The 17,134-nt window shown below is 47.8% G+C and overlaps 1 protein-coding gene across 1 annotated transcript; it reads right to left on the bottom strand.

Annotated features, from left to right (window-relative positions):
* Window positions 1–562: 562 nt before the first annotated feature.
* Window positions 563–16,892, bottom strand: SLC7A10 (solute carrier family 7 (neutral amino acid transporter light chain, asc system), member 10; the record flags this gene model as incomplete). Its single annotated transcript, XM_009580878.1, has 9 exons — window positions 563–740; window positions 1,094–1,243; window positions 4,390–4,486; window positions 5,598–5,701; window positions 5,797–5,920; window positions 7,592–7,745; window positions 8,741–8,866; window positions 9,670–9,821; window positions 16,688–16,892. Coding segments are annotated over 9 exons (1,290 nt in total), but the record flags the coding sequence as incomplete, so codon positions are not given.
* Between the last annotated feature and the right edge of the window lie 242 nt (window positions 16,893–17,134).

The raw sequence follows: 17,134 nt of genomic DNA, 5'->3' as shown, positions 1-17,134 counted from the left end.
CAAAACACAACCAAAACATAAAATACTTAGGCTCAGTTTAATTTTACTTGAGTGATAAAGTAAGGCTTTCTTATCTTTTCAGTATGAAATAATTCATCAGGCCACGCGGGGCTTATGCAGCAGGACGTGCTGGTGGCACAGCAGGAGGAAAGCAGGGCAGGAGGGAGGCAAAGCTCTCGGCCATTTATTAGTCCTTTTGTGATAGCTCGTTTAGTCTTCATATGCTTAAAGTTATACCCCTGTGCACCTGCTCTGGGACAGGCTGCTGTGAGCGAGCTGAGCAGGTGGGGAGATGCACGGGGGCACGAAAGGAGGCAAACGTGCCCAGGAGCGAGAAAAGCAGTTGCTCAAAGGCAAGTGCTGTCTGGCCACAAAAACGCCGCTGAAGGCAGAGCCACTCTGCGCCCAGGGGCTCCCTGTGACCGAGAGCGGCGGTCAGGCTCGCGCGGGCGGCTCGCTGGCTCTTTGGGTGCCGATGCGTCAGAGGGTAAGCAGATCCCTGCAGACCCGAGCACAACCAGCGGCCCCAGGAGCGCAGCGAGGCACCGAGGCGCTGGCTTACCTATTAGCCTATTTACACACTTTGGTTTATTTCTCCAGTAGACTCCAAGAAAAAACACTGGCACTCCAGTTAAAATGATAATGAGTCCAACTCCACAGACGACCGGCTCGGAGTATAAGCTGAAGATCAGCAGAAATGCCCAAAACGCCAGGTAAGTGATGGGGACAAGGAGGTTCACCTGGCAGGAGAGAGCAGAGCAGAGCACGACTGTGCAGAGCAACCGCAGTGGCCGACCGGCAGCAGGGGGCTGTGGAGCCTGCGGGCAGCGCTGCAGCTTCAGGACCCCCTGTGGGTCGTGCCCCCCTTCCCTCCACCGCTGTCATCCCCTCTGCCCATCCCAGCAAGTTCACAAGGGGTCTGCCTGCGTACCCTGATTTTACACTAATGGCACTTTGGGACATGGTTGGGGACCTTAAAGCATTACCACTCCTTCAAAAAATAAACCGTTCTTCAAAACGGGAGGACTTGGTGTGCCTTTCCCACCCTTTGCATCGCTATTGCGACCAAGAGACTTAGCTTTAGCATTGTCACCTTGATAGGTCTGAAGATTTTGGGTTTCTTCCAGCGTAACACGATCAGGCCTATAATTGTCACTCCGTAGCAGAGGTAGTTAATAAATGACACGTAGTTGATTAGCGTGTATGTGTCTCCAACGAGCATGATGACAAGAGTGGCCAAACACTGCAAAGAGAGAAGCATGGTCATTACTAGAAAAGGTAGCTTCAAAGCAATAAAACCAAGCAAAAAACCCATAAAAGCAGTTAAACTCCTTTTGTTTATGGCCTCTGCTGGGCATCTGCTCCCTTCTGCAGTTCGATGCCTTATCCCCGAGCTGTGGCCCCAGGCCTGGGGCTGAATGGGGTTTCAGGGTTTGGAGCATGCCAAAGCCTGAGACCAGCGGGCCTGTTTACAAATACCCCGGGGTGCTGGCAGAGGTGGCTCCGCTGCCCATGGCCAGGCAGGCAGCGCTGGGAGGACTGGCTGAGCTCCCTGTGGCCCCGCTCATCCATTTCTGTTGCATGTTTTAAAAGCTATTGAACCCTATGGTGAGGACTTCTGATAAAAGAAGGATTTCTTGCAGACTAACACGTTGTGGTCAGCGCACTATGTTGTTGCAGGTGCCCTGTATATTATAAAGAATAAGAGCTTTGCCCTTTCCCCCCGCTGGCCCATGGCTCATGCTGAGATGACCGGCATCATTAATCTTCTGAGCATTACTCGTGTTTGGAAACTGGCAGATGGATGGAAATTTCCATGCCTACGCTTGCTTGTTTGTATTGTATTTCTGCGTAACTCTGTAAAGCCAGGAGAGCTGGCTCGGGGGCCAGGGGGTTGGTCCTGGGGTCCCGCACCCCTGCCCGTCGGTACCCCAGGAGCTGAGCCGAGCCCGTGCCTGCACCACGTACCGATCCTGCAAACGTTGTCTGAGGGAAACTGCATATCCAAATCCCTCCAAAGAGCACTCAAGATTTGGGGCTGTGTTACTCCAGGCTGTCTTTTTGCCATGTCCCTTCTTCTTAATTAGCTGTTTCAATAGCAAAGTCCTCTCAGGAGGGAGGGCTTCGGCACCACCGGCACCAGGAGTTATGCTCCACTGCAATCAAACGACCCTTTGGTCCCTCTGTTCCCCTGTCCAAAGCCTCGCAGGCTTGGCGGGGGCGGGGGATTTCAACACGTTGAGCAGTCTCACCACAGAATGGATTTGAAATAGGACGGTTTTGTAGCGGTGTCATGTAACACGTTCCCTGCTTTCCCCTGACAGACCCTCTCCTGCCGCTAACGGGTTTTGCAGCGGCGCCGCTCGGAGCAGTGAGATTTCGTGCGTAGGTGACGCTGATGTGTCAGATCTGCTCGTGGCGTGGGCGTGATCCCCGCGTGGTACCAGGCTGCAGAGGGGTGTGCTGCTCCCCCCAACCGGCACGGCAGGCGGGGGCTCCCCACTGTTTATTTTAAAAAAAACCCCAGTCTGTTTATTTTACATTTAGCTTGGCCCCTTGATTTTTGAAAGGATTAGTAAAAGTACAGGTCTCACTGGCGATGTTAAAAAAGCCTTTCTCCATGTACAAAGAAACCTTTCTTCATGCGAAGAGCTAGGCGTGATTCATTGGAAGGGAAAAAGGAACCTGATCTATTAATGAGGTTTTCCTGAAGTCTGACCCAGTTTGCTATTGTAGCTGCCTACACTATATTATTTTTAGATTTCTATTTGTTTTTATTAATTTCTATATTTAAGAAATTAATATTTCCTAGCAGCATTTGATATACCCTGAGCTGCATTAAAACACCTTCAAATGATGAATCGATATGCAGGCTGGTTCTGTGAGTTGCACTGTAATTCAAGGGAGGTTTGAGCAGAGCGGGGGGCTGGCGTACGCCTGATTGATGGGCCATCTCGGCTCAGGCAGCCCACTCATGTCGGGGCTGTGTCACAGCGAAACAGCCTCTGAAACTCAGCGTGTTATTTCAGCCGATGCGTTTTTAAGGACAAAAGGGTTCTGCTTTATCGGCACCAGCAGCGCTGAGCTGCCCGCGGGAGCCTGTGATGGGGCCAGCGCTGTCTGGCTGCCCGGGACAGGGCAGACCGCGGGCAGTTTACCCCGAAGCCCTGCACAGGCAATGCGCAGGATGTTTGTGGTGGGGCACTAAGCCCTGGGAATGCCATAAAGCCTCAGCTAGACGGGTATTTTGTCATAAAAGTCAAACGTGCCAGAGGCTTATTTGGTGAAATTTGGTCTGGGTGTATTGTGCCAGAATTGCTGTTAGAGCTGGGAGACACATAAACGTGCACCTTCCTCGTGCATTTGGGGTCAAACCCTCGCTGTTTTGGTATCAGTGGCAAATCTGCAGTGGGCAGCAGTTGATGCAGCCGAAGTTTCAGGCAAATGCCCTTTGGGGAATTCCCTTGCTTAGGCCACGCAGCTGGGGACGGCAGCACCAGGAATCATTTCCCTCTTCAACATCTTCTACGCCACAGTAAAACCCATCACTTATTCTAGCTTCGCTATTGGTAAAAGTGTATAAAGGTCCTTGTTTCAAATAATAACTTCTGTAAGTCATTAGTATCGTGGACATTTATGCTGTATAAAAAGTCAGAGAAATCTTTTTCCCGGGGGAGCACACTGGCAACCTGACCAGCCCCAAGCCTGCCCAACACTTGGCCCATTGGTTTCTGATCTTTGCAGATGACCTCTTGTCTGCCTGATGTACCATTCAGCAGATGCTTTATTCAGGGCCACTGGAATCATTGTCCCTACTTAATTTTTTGGCCCACAGAAAAGAAATACCCCTGGTCCTCAAAGCACTGCCCGATCATCCCTCACAAGTCGTCTTGCTCATTGAGAGTAAGTAACTTCTGGAGCACTTTGTCCTCTCCCTGGGACCCGCCACATCTCTGGCTTTGGTGGTGGGATCTAAACCAGCCCTGCTCGAGTGGGACTAGCAGTGACCATGGGGATTTCCAAATGTTTGTGGAAAGCAGGCAAAATTGGTCAAAAGAGCTCGACTTTTCTTAAATGAAGTATCTCTGTTTCAAAAGCCACTGTCTACCTCTGCTGTGGGTAGGAAAGTGGTAATGGGCTTATATTGCAGCTCGACTTAGGTATGAGGGAAACCCTGCAAGCGTCACGGGTGGCTGGCAGTGGGAGAGATTATTTCAGAGGCTTAAGGCTGCTCCTCTCTGGGGCTGTCGGCTGGCTCAGCCAAGACCCGCCAACTTCTACTACTCTGGGGTAAAATGGCCTCTCAAGGATTTTTCCAGCTCTCCCCTCCGTGATTCAGTATTTCTAAGAGCAGGCTACAGGGCGACAGAGCAGGGACGTAAAACTTACGCAGACGAGCAGGGCGGGGATGGGCGTGCACTGCTTGACGTGGATCATGGCAAGCAAACTCGGCAAATGGCCTTCTCGGGCACCGGAGAAACATAACCTGGAAATAAGAATAGTAATGCTGAATCTACTGGGTGTACAACGGCCTCTTCGGTATTTAGCCATATAATGTCTCTAATCTCAACCGCCTGCATCGGTCTTGCCATGGAGGGGAGCTGTGGCCTGCGGGTGCTGGGCTGTGACTGAGGAGACGACTAGAGACTGCCTGTGTAGCCTGGCGTAAGTTATTTAAACTAGACCCTTCAGTATACGAGGCCTTTAACGGCTAATGTCACCTGTGAAACGACCTGCTCTGAGATGCTGAATTACCTCTGAGGAGAAGGACCGAAATCTGTCCAGTCCCTGTCTGCTGGACAGCGTTGCCATCCCAGGGTGGGATGAATACTGTGAAGGTTGTGTGGTGATCAGCCATACATAGCCAAGGCATAAAAACCCTCACAGATAATGTTTCCCGTGTCAAAAGGATTTTGGATAAGATTAAGATTTCATTTTTAAGTGCATAACCTGTTACATATGCACTCAGATTTGTTGCATCTCATTATACTCACGAAAGTGCTGAGATAACTAACTTTCCCAAGGTACTTAAGACTTAAGTCGTTTCCTTGAAAAAAATTTTATAACTTTTAAATTCAGTTCAGAGAGCTCAATTAATATAAATAGACTTTATAGACTGCAATATAACAGACTTCACAGATTCTGGCCCCACTATCAGCAGTGTGCATGCAAAGCATCTTGCCTGAAAGGAGATTTTCCAGCATGGGAATGAAAATGTCTGAAACTGGGAACAGCACCAGGCCCTGAAACTCCTCTTTGAGTGAAGCACAGTTTAGCTTGTAGCTACTGGAACTTTATTGATGTAAAATGACTTTGGTTCCATGCTAAAGCCGTGTTTGGCTCTTAGCATGAGTTATTCCACATCTGCAGACACTTTCAGTAGCTCGTAAAGATTATTTTGCAAGAGATTCGCGATTCAATATTACATTTGCTGATTCGAAACAGAGCAATTCATAACGGAATGTATCCAACACGCCCAACAACGCCCTCATGCTCTACAACATCCAAAACGTCTAGCTAACATTTCTTTAGCAAATGAAATTATAACAGCCCCTCCCCAAATTAGATAACGTTCATAAAATTGTACTCCATCTAACCTTGATGAGGTAAAAAGGTATCCATTTATTCCTCCAAATGTAGATAGGGCCACTGAGACTGGCATAACCCAGGAAAAATAGCCCAGTAACTTTTCACCAAATGTCTAAAGCAACAGAAGGCAGAGAAACTGAAATACACTGCAAAGCACAGAACCGAAATCAAAGTGTATTTTAGACATCCAGGGAATGGTTTACTTACTACCGCCACAGCGTTGGAGGACAAGAGCTCTTGGGGTGACATGGCAGTGAAATATGCAATGTTGGTGAACGTATACACAAATGTCACCAATGGGATGGATATGAATATGGCACGAGGTAGGTTCCTAATAAAAGAATTAGGAGGGTAGATAAGAAATTACAGTCATGCACAGCGAGACCACAACAACCGTGTACGGCCCGGGGGAGGTCACCCAGCTGGGTGGGTGCATCGGCTGTTTCTCTGGAGGGGAGCAGCGCTTCCGTCGGCTCTTTGACCCGCTGCAGGTTGGAGAAGGCTAAAATTGCTACGAAATGCCACGGCTGCAGGGGAGCTCCCTGGGGCAAAAATACCACGTGCTCCCTTTGGGCTGTTGGTTGGGATGGAGGCAGTGTGTTGCTGAAAAACAAAATGGCTGTTTCTCAAAAGCCCTATATACAGGCACCAGCGGTGGAATAAAATGCCTTGTTTTGCTTTACCTTCACCTGCTCTGAAAAGGAACGGGGTCCTGTTGTTCAGGTGGCTGCCTTGGCCCATCCCGTGCTGTAAACCTGGTCTGGTCATACAACACCGTGGCAACCTACAGTCGTACAGATGTACTTGACCTCCGATCCAGGGACCTCCTTAGAGGTGGACGCCTTTTTTGTATCTAATGCAATAATGCATTTTTCTCTGGGCATCAGATTTGGAAAAAAGTTTTTAAAAAACATATTTAACCTTTGTGATTTTGAACAGATTTAGTAAAAATAGGAAGTGTTTTTGGTTATCCAATTTTTTTTTTATATTTTAGTTTCCCCTCAGAGGCTGCAAAAATAATAATAAAAAAAGGCCTTTCACTCCTTTTTCTCTTTATTTCTCAACTAAGGCCATATTTGTCTTATTTAAGTCATAACTTTTCATTATCCAGCTTTGAAATTGTGGTGGTCCGTTAAAATGTTGGTGTTTTATTGAGGGAACACATTACCACACTTTCTTTATTCCTGCCAAGATCTCTGGACATGCACTTTGCCACTCACTAGTATGAAGGCATGTGCAGAGCCACTTGTAAGGCTGCAGCTTTAATTCATTCCCATCCAGGCTGTGTACTAGCTTAAATTTCTCCGTGTTTAATTGCTGTGTGCATTGGATGCCCAGAAATAACTAATGCTCCGAGAGCTGCTCTTGGCATTTGTCATTCCACTTCATCAGCTCAGAAATGTTGAAACATTTGAGCTTTGCTTTACTAAACTAAAATTCACTTTCCCTCCAGCTTTTCCAGCCTGTTCGTGATAAATCATTTCCAAGCTCCTTCCAGTACCCAGGTCCAGCAGCGACCCGACACTCGTCGCCCTGGCGGGCAGGTGCCCGCAGCCACGCTACGTGCAACGACTTTCTAATCTTCTCTTTCAGGTGTCTGTGGAAGATCCGCTTTGGGTGAAAAAGCAAAGCGACTTCCAGCATAATTCAACATTTTTCTAATAGGAGTGATTCCCCCTATAGATACTTGTGTGGCATCTCATCAGTGCTTAATTTTCTGATATAGAAGCGCTGTATGATTGAATAGTGCCATAGCGGTACTGCTTTGTCTATAGGCTGGTTTGATTCAGTGAATGCCTTGTGCAACATATTTGTAATTTCAGTGTTTCTTTAACTTGCCTGCTATCTGCTGTAAATAAAAAATCTCTCTCTCCTTTAGAAAGACTGGTCCCATAGACATGGAAGGACATCGCTGCAGCTTATTAAATGAGTAACACTACCAGATGGCTCCAATGTCTCAGCACTTCAAGAAAATGTGGATGGCATGGAAATGGATACTTGCCTGCGGGGATCAACCAGTTCTTCTGTTACATAGTTCAAGAAGTTCCAGCCACTGAATGCAAACGACCCTTGAAGAAAAGCTAACGCTAAATGCCCCACGGATGGAGTCATCCAAAAATTGAATGCATTGCTTGGTGTCAGCTCTTTGTAGTTTCCTGCACAGAGAGCACAAGCAAGAAGTTAAGCCACCCCTACCTACCAGAGACACCGCAAAATAGGTCAACTTTTGCTCTTTATATTTTTTCTTTATTCCTTATTGGATTTGGGACTTCATGCTCTTCATGTCACCACAGGCTGGCATTGCACTTGCAGTGCTTTCTGCGGGACGGCGTCCTGGGGCGGCAGCTCGGGCTGTACGCACGGGCACCCCTCACTGCCCTCTGTGCCGCGGCACCGGTGTCACCGCCGCGACTCATGGGACCCTTTGCCAACCTCCACTGTCTGAGGATGGCTCCTTGGTGGGGTAAATTCCTACCTGTTCTTAATGTGGTTTTCATTTACAAAAGTTTGGTGCTGTTTAGCAGAAATACTGAGAAATAAAATGTGTCTGGGGCTGGAAGATTTGTCAAGATTGTGGAACTATTACCACTGAGAAAACAAGTTTTCTGCTCTCTGTAAATGTCATATTTCATCTTCCTTTATATGACTCATCATATACACAATAAAAACATTATGAGCCTTTTGTGTTTTCTGCTTTCCACTAAGTTGGTGAATCGGGGAGACTTTTTTTTGCCTATTTTCAATCTTATAAGTGACTTTTTGTAGGAAATTGGGCTAGTGCCCAAAATGAAGCAGGTGTTTTCCTGCCCTGGGCAAGGCATCGCTTATTCGTTTTACACCCAGAACACTTCAAATTTAAGGAACATACGACGGATTAAAAAATTTCAGTAACTGTTCCCAAACATCGTCAGCTGCCCTCCTTTATGCTATCAAACAACAAGACGGGCCGGGAAGGGACTTTTTTAAAGGGATACAGCTGATTTCTTTGTTGCGCCATCCTTTCCACGGCTGTGTGAGTATACAGCCTCGCAGCTCGGCTAAACCCAGCGCCCCTTCGGGTCGGTTTGTAAGAAGGAAACAGTGCAGTAGGTGGGAAAGATCAAGTCTATCAACAGTACCATACCCGTGTTAGAGCTGTCTCACAGAGTACCTTTAAAGATCTGTATGAAGCCCACAATAATGATAAGGGCCAGGGCTAAGAGTTTTCCTGCTGTAAATATATCCTGAATGCGCGTTGCCCATCGAACGCTGGAGCTGTTCACCCAGGTCAGGAGGACTGGAGAGCAAAAGACTGAATTCAGTGAAATGAAATTATGTTTATTTAAGAACACACAGTCAAAGCGTTGAAAAACACAGACTGACGCGCACGTTCCTGCGGGGAGCTCTGGCGTGGCTGGGAGCGAGGTGAGGAGGAGCGTTGCCTTTCCCGAGGAGGCTCCCAGCTGCAGGGGCACCCCTGGCAGCCAGCAGCCTTCCCGCCTCGGGTGCTGCCGGTCGGGGCTCCCCCAGCTCTAGTAACTGTGCCTGAGAAGTGCTCAACCTGCAGGGATCGCCGCCTCCTCATGGAAACGGTGAACGTCTTCCGTCCCCGTAGCTCTGGTTTGCTTTTGCCAGCTCCGTAAGTAATTAATGCAGAGCCAGTGGCATGCTGCGCTTCCTACACGCTCGCATTTGTGAATGTAAAAGAAGACTAGGAGGGGCTCAAACGGTGGTGGGTAACCCGTGCTGGTGGATAACCTGTGCTGGTGGGCAACCTGTGCCGGTTGCCCACCTGTGCCAGGCACCCATGGCTCTGCAGAGAGCACAGCACTGCCCCATCCCGCAAGCTCACCTGCCCCCACTTTCCCCGGGACCCACAGGAATTCGGGCACTGTTGCGCCCTGCTCCAGCCCACTGTGCTTGCTACAGGCAAACGGGAAGAGACTGAATATCCCACACCAGTCATGGTGCTTGTCCTGGGACCTCCCTGCTTGCCTTTTGGGTTGTGGCCAGGACTCCAGCCTGGCTGGAGTGGCCCCTCGGGTGGTCCCATGTAAAACCGAGGCAAGCTTTGTGTGTGCGCAAGAAGCAAATACTCACGTAAACACACCATGGAGAGGATCCTGGAGGCATTATAGGGGGGGATACAGTTAGGGAAGACGGGCTGCAGGACATAGTTTGAGAAGGTCAGCGCAATGACGGCCAGACTGGTCGGGTACATGATAAGCACCGCGCTCCACAGCAGCAGAAACCTGAAAAGACAAGAAAAAGCAGAAGAAAGCAGTGCTGGAGGTGTGCTGGAGGAGGTAATGCACGCTCGGCTGTGCAGTGCTTCAGGACGGCTCCCGAGGCATCAGGACTGAGCACCCTTGTCCTGGTCACACCTAACAGTCACCTACTTCTGCCTCTCCTCATCCTTTTTCCCATTTTCCCAGCGCAATCTGGATCTTAAATTAAACATTTTTAAGCAAAGCACAGTTTAGGGATGTATGGAAGAGTGAGGATTATGCCCAGTAGGCACGCTTTCATTTAGCTCTGTATGTCAAAGCGAAAGCATCTCTGTTGCTCCTGGGCCGACATGTTACCTCAGCAGACAGCAGTCCCTACGTTGAAGGCATCTCTGAAGGGTTTCGGCAGGGCCCCCAGCTGCGGGCCAGCTGCACTCTTGGGGCTGCTACCAGCTCCCCGCCAGTCATCGGGGGGTTTCTTGTCACAGTTCGGGTTGGCCCTGCGACCTGGGCCAGGGCAGCTCAGTGCTGCGGTATTCCGCGATTGCTCAGCTGGTTGTCTGCCTCTAGCTGCAGCTGAAGGTGATTGCACCGATCAAGGTACCCTTGCAAATATAAAGTGTGAGATAGTTTGGTTTCTCACTCTGGGAAAAGGAAGAAAAAAATACTTACAAAAGCAGCAGTGGATCTGGCTAGTGTTTTAAAATATTTGAAGTAGTATTATTTCTGTAGTGAGAAGTAGTCATTGCAGGAAAGCGAAATCCTTCTTGTCATGTACATACACACACAGATACATCATTCATTCATATACATGCACAAATGTAATGTGCAGGGATGCCCAGTACAAATGAGGATCAGAAATTATATTTTCAAATAAGATAATGTAATTTCTAGATTACGTGGGTTGCTCTTTTAAAGGCTGCTCCCTCCCAGCATGCTGCCTGCTGCCAGCCCCTTAAATCTGGCACAGCTGGGGGGTCCCTCCTAGTGCCGTTAACCTGGAGGGAGGGAGTGCTGCTTGCCGGGTGCTTCTTTGGCCGAGGTGGTGAGTGTCTCAGTCCTATCCTTTACTTTGCCTTGTTTCTGAAAAGTATGGGGTAATCTGATGGTTCCTCTTTCTTATTAACTACCAGAGAGTTAATTTGGTAAACTGGCATGATGCAAGAGCTGGTTACATTCTCAAATGGCACTGTTGTTTTTAAAGCACAGCTTTTTTTTTCCCTTTCTCTTTATTTTGTTTTGTGACTCCTTTTTTTTAATTTCTAATTTTTTTCATCATGGTTCAGAGCAGTTTCCTCCAGTAATTGCTTTGTGCTTTTCGGTGCTGTGTGTGGTGTACCCAGTTTGGGGTAGCTCTGCAGACCCCACTCGCTGGGTGAGCTAACCCAGCTGGTCCCCGCTGAAGACTAAACATGACTTAAAGTCTGCACTAATAATTTGCTGCTAGGGTTAGGATGCTGGCGGTGCTGAGCAAGGTCAAGTTCAGCCCTTGTTGCCCCTGCACAAGCCCCAGCTGTGTGTGCCCGGCAGCACCGCTGCCAGCTGGTAGGGCTCCGGCAGCGCCGTGGGGTTTGGTGGGCAGAGGCCACCAGCTCTTCCCTATCACATTTATCTTAGCCCATACAATTTACGTAGGCGAGAACTGTGTTCAGCTAAAAATGTTCAGTGGGGAGAATGACTCTGAAAATGGTATTTCAGGCAAAATTGGCCCTTGCTTCTATGCTGTAATACAGAGTGCGTTACAGTTGGTATTGGGTAGCATACGGTTTAATGGGAATGTAAATAATTCAATAGATTTCTGACAGTCAATTTGTTTCATGCTGAATTGAAATACATGCAGGACTGATAACACCAATTAAAGTAAATGCAGGATTTTAGCAGAGGGTGACAAAGCTGCACTGTCAAATGGGAACCTCAAATGAGAGATGGCATTAAAACAAGAAGGAAGCTTGCCTAAGATGTAGGCCCACTTTTATCTTGTATTTCCAGGTAAGTTTTAACCAAAGGCTGGTTTTGAGAAAAAGACATCCATGCTGGTCACTGGGATCACGTTCATGTCCCTGAACATCCAGCTGCTGGGGCCGGGGCTGCACTGCCGAGCACTTGCCTTGCTCCCAGTGCTGGTGGCTGCCAGGGGCAGGATCGGGATCCGGAGGCCCGGCCAGCCAGGGATGGCTGTTCTGGAGTTAAATTGCTTGTGGGAAGGTGGCGTTTGCTGTGGCTGGCAGGCAGGAATTAATCCCAATATGACTACCCAACACTCTGAGTCTTCTAGGAAGTCTTTGCTTTTAAAGCACCACCTTTTATCATCTGTTGTGTAGGAAGAGTTAAGAGTACAACTTCCTTAGCAAAGAACAACTGTTCCAGATCAGCTATAATTAATTTAAGTGACACAGGGCTGAAATCTCCTGCAGACATAACTGAGTTTCAGACATCCTTGCTATCACGGTGCACACAATTTGACAAGTCGAGGTGCAAGCCGAGGTGCGCTTTCTGCCCTGGGCAGTCGTGTAGTGGGAGCGTAACCGGTGCTGGAAGCCCAAAGCCCAGCTTGAAGCAGGGAGATGTCACCGTGGCACACCTGGAGTTACCTTTGCCTGGCTCTTCAAATGGAAAGAGGGGGAATTACTGCCCCGAGGGCTGAGTTGTGGCACTGAGGCTGTCAGGAGCTGAACCCTGGCTGACAGGCTTTCAGAGTTACTCAGTTATTTACAGCACTATAAGAACCTGAGAAGTTAAATCTTCTCTCGTTGCTGATTAAGAAGTGATCAGACCTTTAGAAACAGGCTCAAGACAGCTGAATGTAGAGGAAAAGGAAGATGTAGCTGCTCTTGTGATTTCCTGCCCTCCCTCCCTTCTTTTTTTTCCTGAGCATTGGAGATGGTGTGGGAAATTTGAGCTGCTGCTTGTGCTGATGGTGAAAGGGCTGGTAAAATAACCTTCCTGCCTGTATTCCGAACCAAACTGTTATGTTTGCGTAACGAGCGTCAATAGCTGCTAGCTAGATGGCTTCTGCTGTGTTTTTTGTTGCTGAGTCTGATCCAAAGTCCATTGAAGTTAATGGCTATCCTCCCATCAATGTGCATGTGCATTAGATAATATCTCTAATTAGATTTCGTCCCCCCATTTTAGAAACACGCTAGAATAAGTGACAATCTGTGCTGGGAAATGCTGCTTTTGGGAAGGTGCCGCGTTCATGTGGAAGTGCCAGGCATCCCTGGACCAAAACTGAATTTTTTGCAGGTATCTCTGCATACTAATTTCCTCACCTGTGGAAAGAAATGAATGGCATGGTTTGATCTCGGTCTAATAGTCTAGTGGACTTGGTGAAATTGGTTCTCAAACATGTATTTGGGATGTGTCTGTGCTCCCAAGAGGATCTCACGTTAGATATAAAATATCATGAAGTCAAAGCAGCCTGTGAAAATAGAAAATTAGAGGGTACCCTACTTGTGTGTCATTAACAAAAGGAAACAGTTTGAAATAGATGCTGTAGTACAGATCAACTTATCAGGGGAAAAGCTGGTTTAAGAAAGTTGGAGCTAGTTTGAATATTATTAATATTATCCTACATTGCTGAAAGAATTATTGCCTTTGGAAACTTTAGATTTTTGCACCAACAACAACTACAAAAAGGAAACATAGAAGTATATTTGAAGCATGTTTTACTTGCAGTTTGGAGTGACACTTATCACTTAGATAAGTGCTTAGAGCTCTCTGCTGATTTCAATACTACTGATGTTCAGTAAGGACGTATGTCCAGGCATCAGTCGCTGCTGGTGAAGCAGCTATGTTAGTTGCAACGCTATTGCTATTCAGAAGAAGTTGTATTTATCAAAAACACACTAGTGGGTTTTTCATGAAGCTGAATTTTTTCATTGTCTTCTGCAAGAATACATATTAAGCCTATTATTTGCTATTTTGGGCAATGTTCTTCTTATGACCTGTACAGACATGCAAGCCCACATGCATGCAAGATGAGCTGTGGTCAGATGGCTCCAGCAGCATGGGATGTGACACATTCCCTGCAGCTAGTGTGCTCATACACAAACACTATTTAAAACCAGGATGATTTCTAAATGAAGATGAAAGCGGGAAGTCTGCTCTCTGGCCAGACCAGAGCCCAGTGCAAGAGGAGCCCTCCCTCACCTCTTCCTTCTCCCTTGGCCGGAGCTGCTGGGGAGCGTCCCTTCTGCAGGGTAACCTCCAGCTGAGGTTTGCCATCGCCACCGCTTTCAGCAGCTTCACGCACTGTCCTTTAGCTGGACTTGGACTCGGAGCAGGGCTGCTGCTGTGCAGCCAGAGCTTCTGCCAGCTCAGGAGATGGCCCTGCCCTACCTCTCTCGCTTTTATTCCGTTTACCTTCTTACATCACACCTAGCAGGGTTATGATTTAATTTTTTTTTTTTAACGCAACCAACTATGAATATTGCCAGGCACAGAAGCTGGGGCATGTTGTACTCCAATGGCTGTTACAATCAAATAGTACGTCTTTGTTCCTTATACCTATGCAGGAAACCATAATAAACGGGGAGGGTGGGGACAAGACAACAGAACTGAAGAGGAAATGTTGTGGTCTGGGTGGGTATGGCATGTGCTCCTATAATAAACATCTGCATGTGAATAAACCAGACCAACCAGATTTGCCATTGGGAAAATCCTTTTGCAGATGCACTAAAGCTTTGTGTGCTGAATTCGATGTTCTTTGCTGTAGAAGGATTAAATCAGAAGAGAAAATTGAACTTTCGGAGAAGCAGTGGTTTTTTCCTCAGGGGAGGCACAGTGCAGGCTCCCGAAGGGCCCCTTTCAGCCCAGAGCCCCACGTGCGAGTGCCAGTGCGGGAATGGGCACTTCCGAAGTGGAAAACTGAAGGTGCTTGTGAGAGCTCCCCAAAGCTGCAGGCTTTAGGTGGTGGCTCAGCAAAGCACAGCAGGGCACAATCTCAGCCAGGCTTTACTGGAAAATATGACTGAGCCCCCCCTTTTTACACCAAAACCTACCTGGAGGCTTCTTGCCTAAGGCAACCCTTTGTCATACTTACGACATGGTCTATTTTCTTGGGAGAAAAGGTAAAGTCTCTTTGCAAAACAAGAACGGGAGCACTGCTTCCCTTCAGGTGATAAGGTTGTGCTTTTTTGATATTGCTTGTGCATCGCAAGTCTGGACACCAAGCAAGCTGCTGCCGCAGCAGAGAGCTCCCCGCTTTGGGAGGCGAGAGCTTCGCTCTATCCCCTGGTAAATGCTGGGCAGAGATCAGTCAACGGGTGTGTGGTTTGTTACAGCAATTGCATAGCCTGGTCCTTTCCATTACCGTGCAAATTCTCTGAACATGGCACAGAGAGTGAGCTGAGGAACAACTAAAGCCAGGTTTAGTTGTACTTGATTTCAAATTACTTTCTTTTTCTCCCTTAGAAAGCATAATTCTTCTGGTTTTGTGAAACTCCCATAGTTTCTGGCCTCCCCCACAGCAACATTCCCAGGACGGCAGTTGTGACCCCTTGTGCAGTTTTGTGCTCTGCCATGTGCGTGGTCCTTCTTTGCAGGCCCCGTTCCTGGGAGCAGGCGATGGGGGAAGCTGCTGACGGCCTGCCGCAGCCTCCCAGGGGAGCGGGGGCTTTGCCGTGCAGCTCCTGCCCCGTGAGAGAACAAACCTCAGTGAAGACTAGTTGAGATTTTGGCTAAGCAAGCCAATATTGTTGTTACCTCAATCCGTGCTGCGATGCCAGTGTAGTTTTCTATGCAAAGTGGGACAACATTCAGAGAAGCGATTCCTTCGACCAAAGATACACAGACCTTCATGAGAACTAGTATAAGTCAATGGCTTAAGTCTGACAAGCATCAGAAAACTACCTTGTCACCTAGCATGTTTTCAGCTGCTGGCTGTGCCCGGTGGCACTGAGCCGAGGCAGGCACCAGCAAGGGGACAGCCCATGGGACAGGGTGACAGCCTGCCGGCGTTACGCATGTGCTGATTTACTCTAGCCTGTGCTGATCTACTCAGCAGCCAGCTCAACTGTTACGAGCTTGTTTTCCATCTCAAATGAGAAGGAATATTCTTTTTTTCCTCCTCCTTTCTCTACCTTTTGCTTATGGTCCTTCTTTTTCACAAATAAAACGCCAACATGTGGCATGGCCTCTTTACTCGCAAATGAGCAAGCTGGCCAGAAAGTGCTTCTCTAGTAAGCTGTGACTATCAGTTTCATTTTTCTTGTTGAAGACACAGTAAAATATACAGTCAAGTATAAATGATGACCTCTTCTCACTTGTCCCTTCCTCCCTTAGTCACACTACTCCGTTTGTGGTATTTTCAAAGAGAAATCATTCCCTGAGTTAGCATTTCCCCCTCTTTGAATTTACAACACTTATTTTGTACAGTTGCAGTAAGGGAGGCAGCGCGGCAGGCGGGCACCTGCGCCTGGGACGCTTCTGTGGGCAAATCTCCTTCTCCAGCAATTTTCTGGATTCTACTGTAGGAAGGTCTCGCACTGTAATGCCATAGAAATACTTGCTGCCTTCTGCACTGGTAGTTAAAGGAGGGCTTTGGTTTATGGTAAGTAGCTCCGGCCTGGCTTCCCTGCTGCATGAAGCTTCTCAATACAAGGTACTGATCATTTATGGCTGGCACGCAGGAATGTGAGTTGGACAGAGCGTCATTTACAGCGCCGTTCTTTCCTTTCACAGACTTCATTGAGTCGGAGAGGGAAGTTAAAGCATCCGTAGCTCTGTGTAGGGGCGATTTGATATTTCTAATGAGAGCAGAAAGAATGACTTTGCGAAAGCATTTTATTGATAAATGTTCCCTGTCTCTTCCAAGTTAGACATCTTTTCCGCACTTAATATACTTAGTATAAACGTATTTTCAAATTACTTTATAGACATAGGGTACTTACCCAGCTAACCCACCAAAAATCTCTGTGACGTAGGAATAATCCCCTCCTGATTTAGGGATAGTGACTCCCAGTTCGGCGTAACATAGCGAGCCAAGGGCAGCCACCCCGCCACCAAGCACCCAAATAATGAGAGCGAGTCCCACCGAGCCAGTGTGCTCCAAAACTCCTTTTGGTGAAATAAAGATCCCAGAACCAATGATATTACCTGGAAAGGACAAAAGGTTTGCAGTGAGGTAAAAGAAAGCACGAAATGCACTTTTACTTTCTTTTTTTATTAAAAAAAAAAAAAGGCAAACAAACCCACAGCCCCCATTCAACCAAACAAGAACCCCCCACCAAACCCTGTCTTCCAGATTTTGCTTGATTGTATTTTATCTGATTATGCCCTGGGGAAAGCGTTGCCGTTTATCAGCAATCAAGGGCGGTAAGCGTGTGCTCAGCTCTTGG

The sequence above is a fragment of the Fulmarus glacialis genome, unplaced genomic scaffold, assembly GCF_000690835.1.
Source record: "Fulmarus glacialis isolate BGI_N327 unplaced genomic scaffold, ASM69083v1 scaffold42456, whole genome shotgun sequence".
Lineage (NCBI taxonomy): Eukaryota > Metazoa > Chordata > Aves > Procellariiformes > Procellariidae > Fulmarus > Fulmarus glacialis.
The sequence above is the reverse complement of the archived record's forward strand: the minus strand, read 5'-3'. Positions and strand labels throughout refer to the sequence as shown.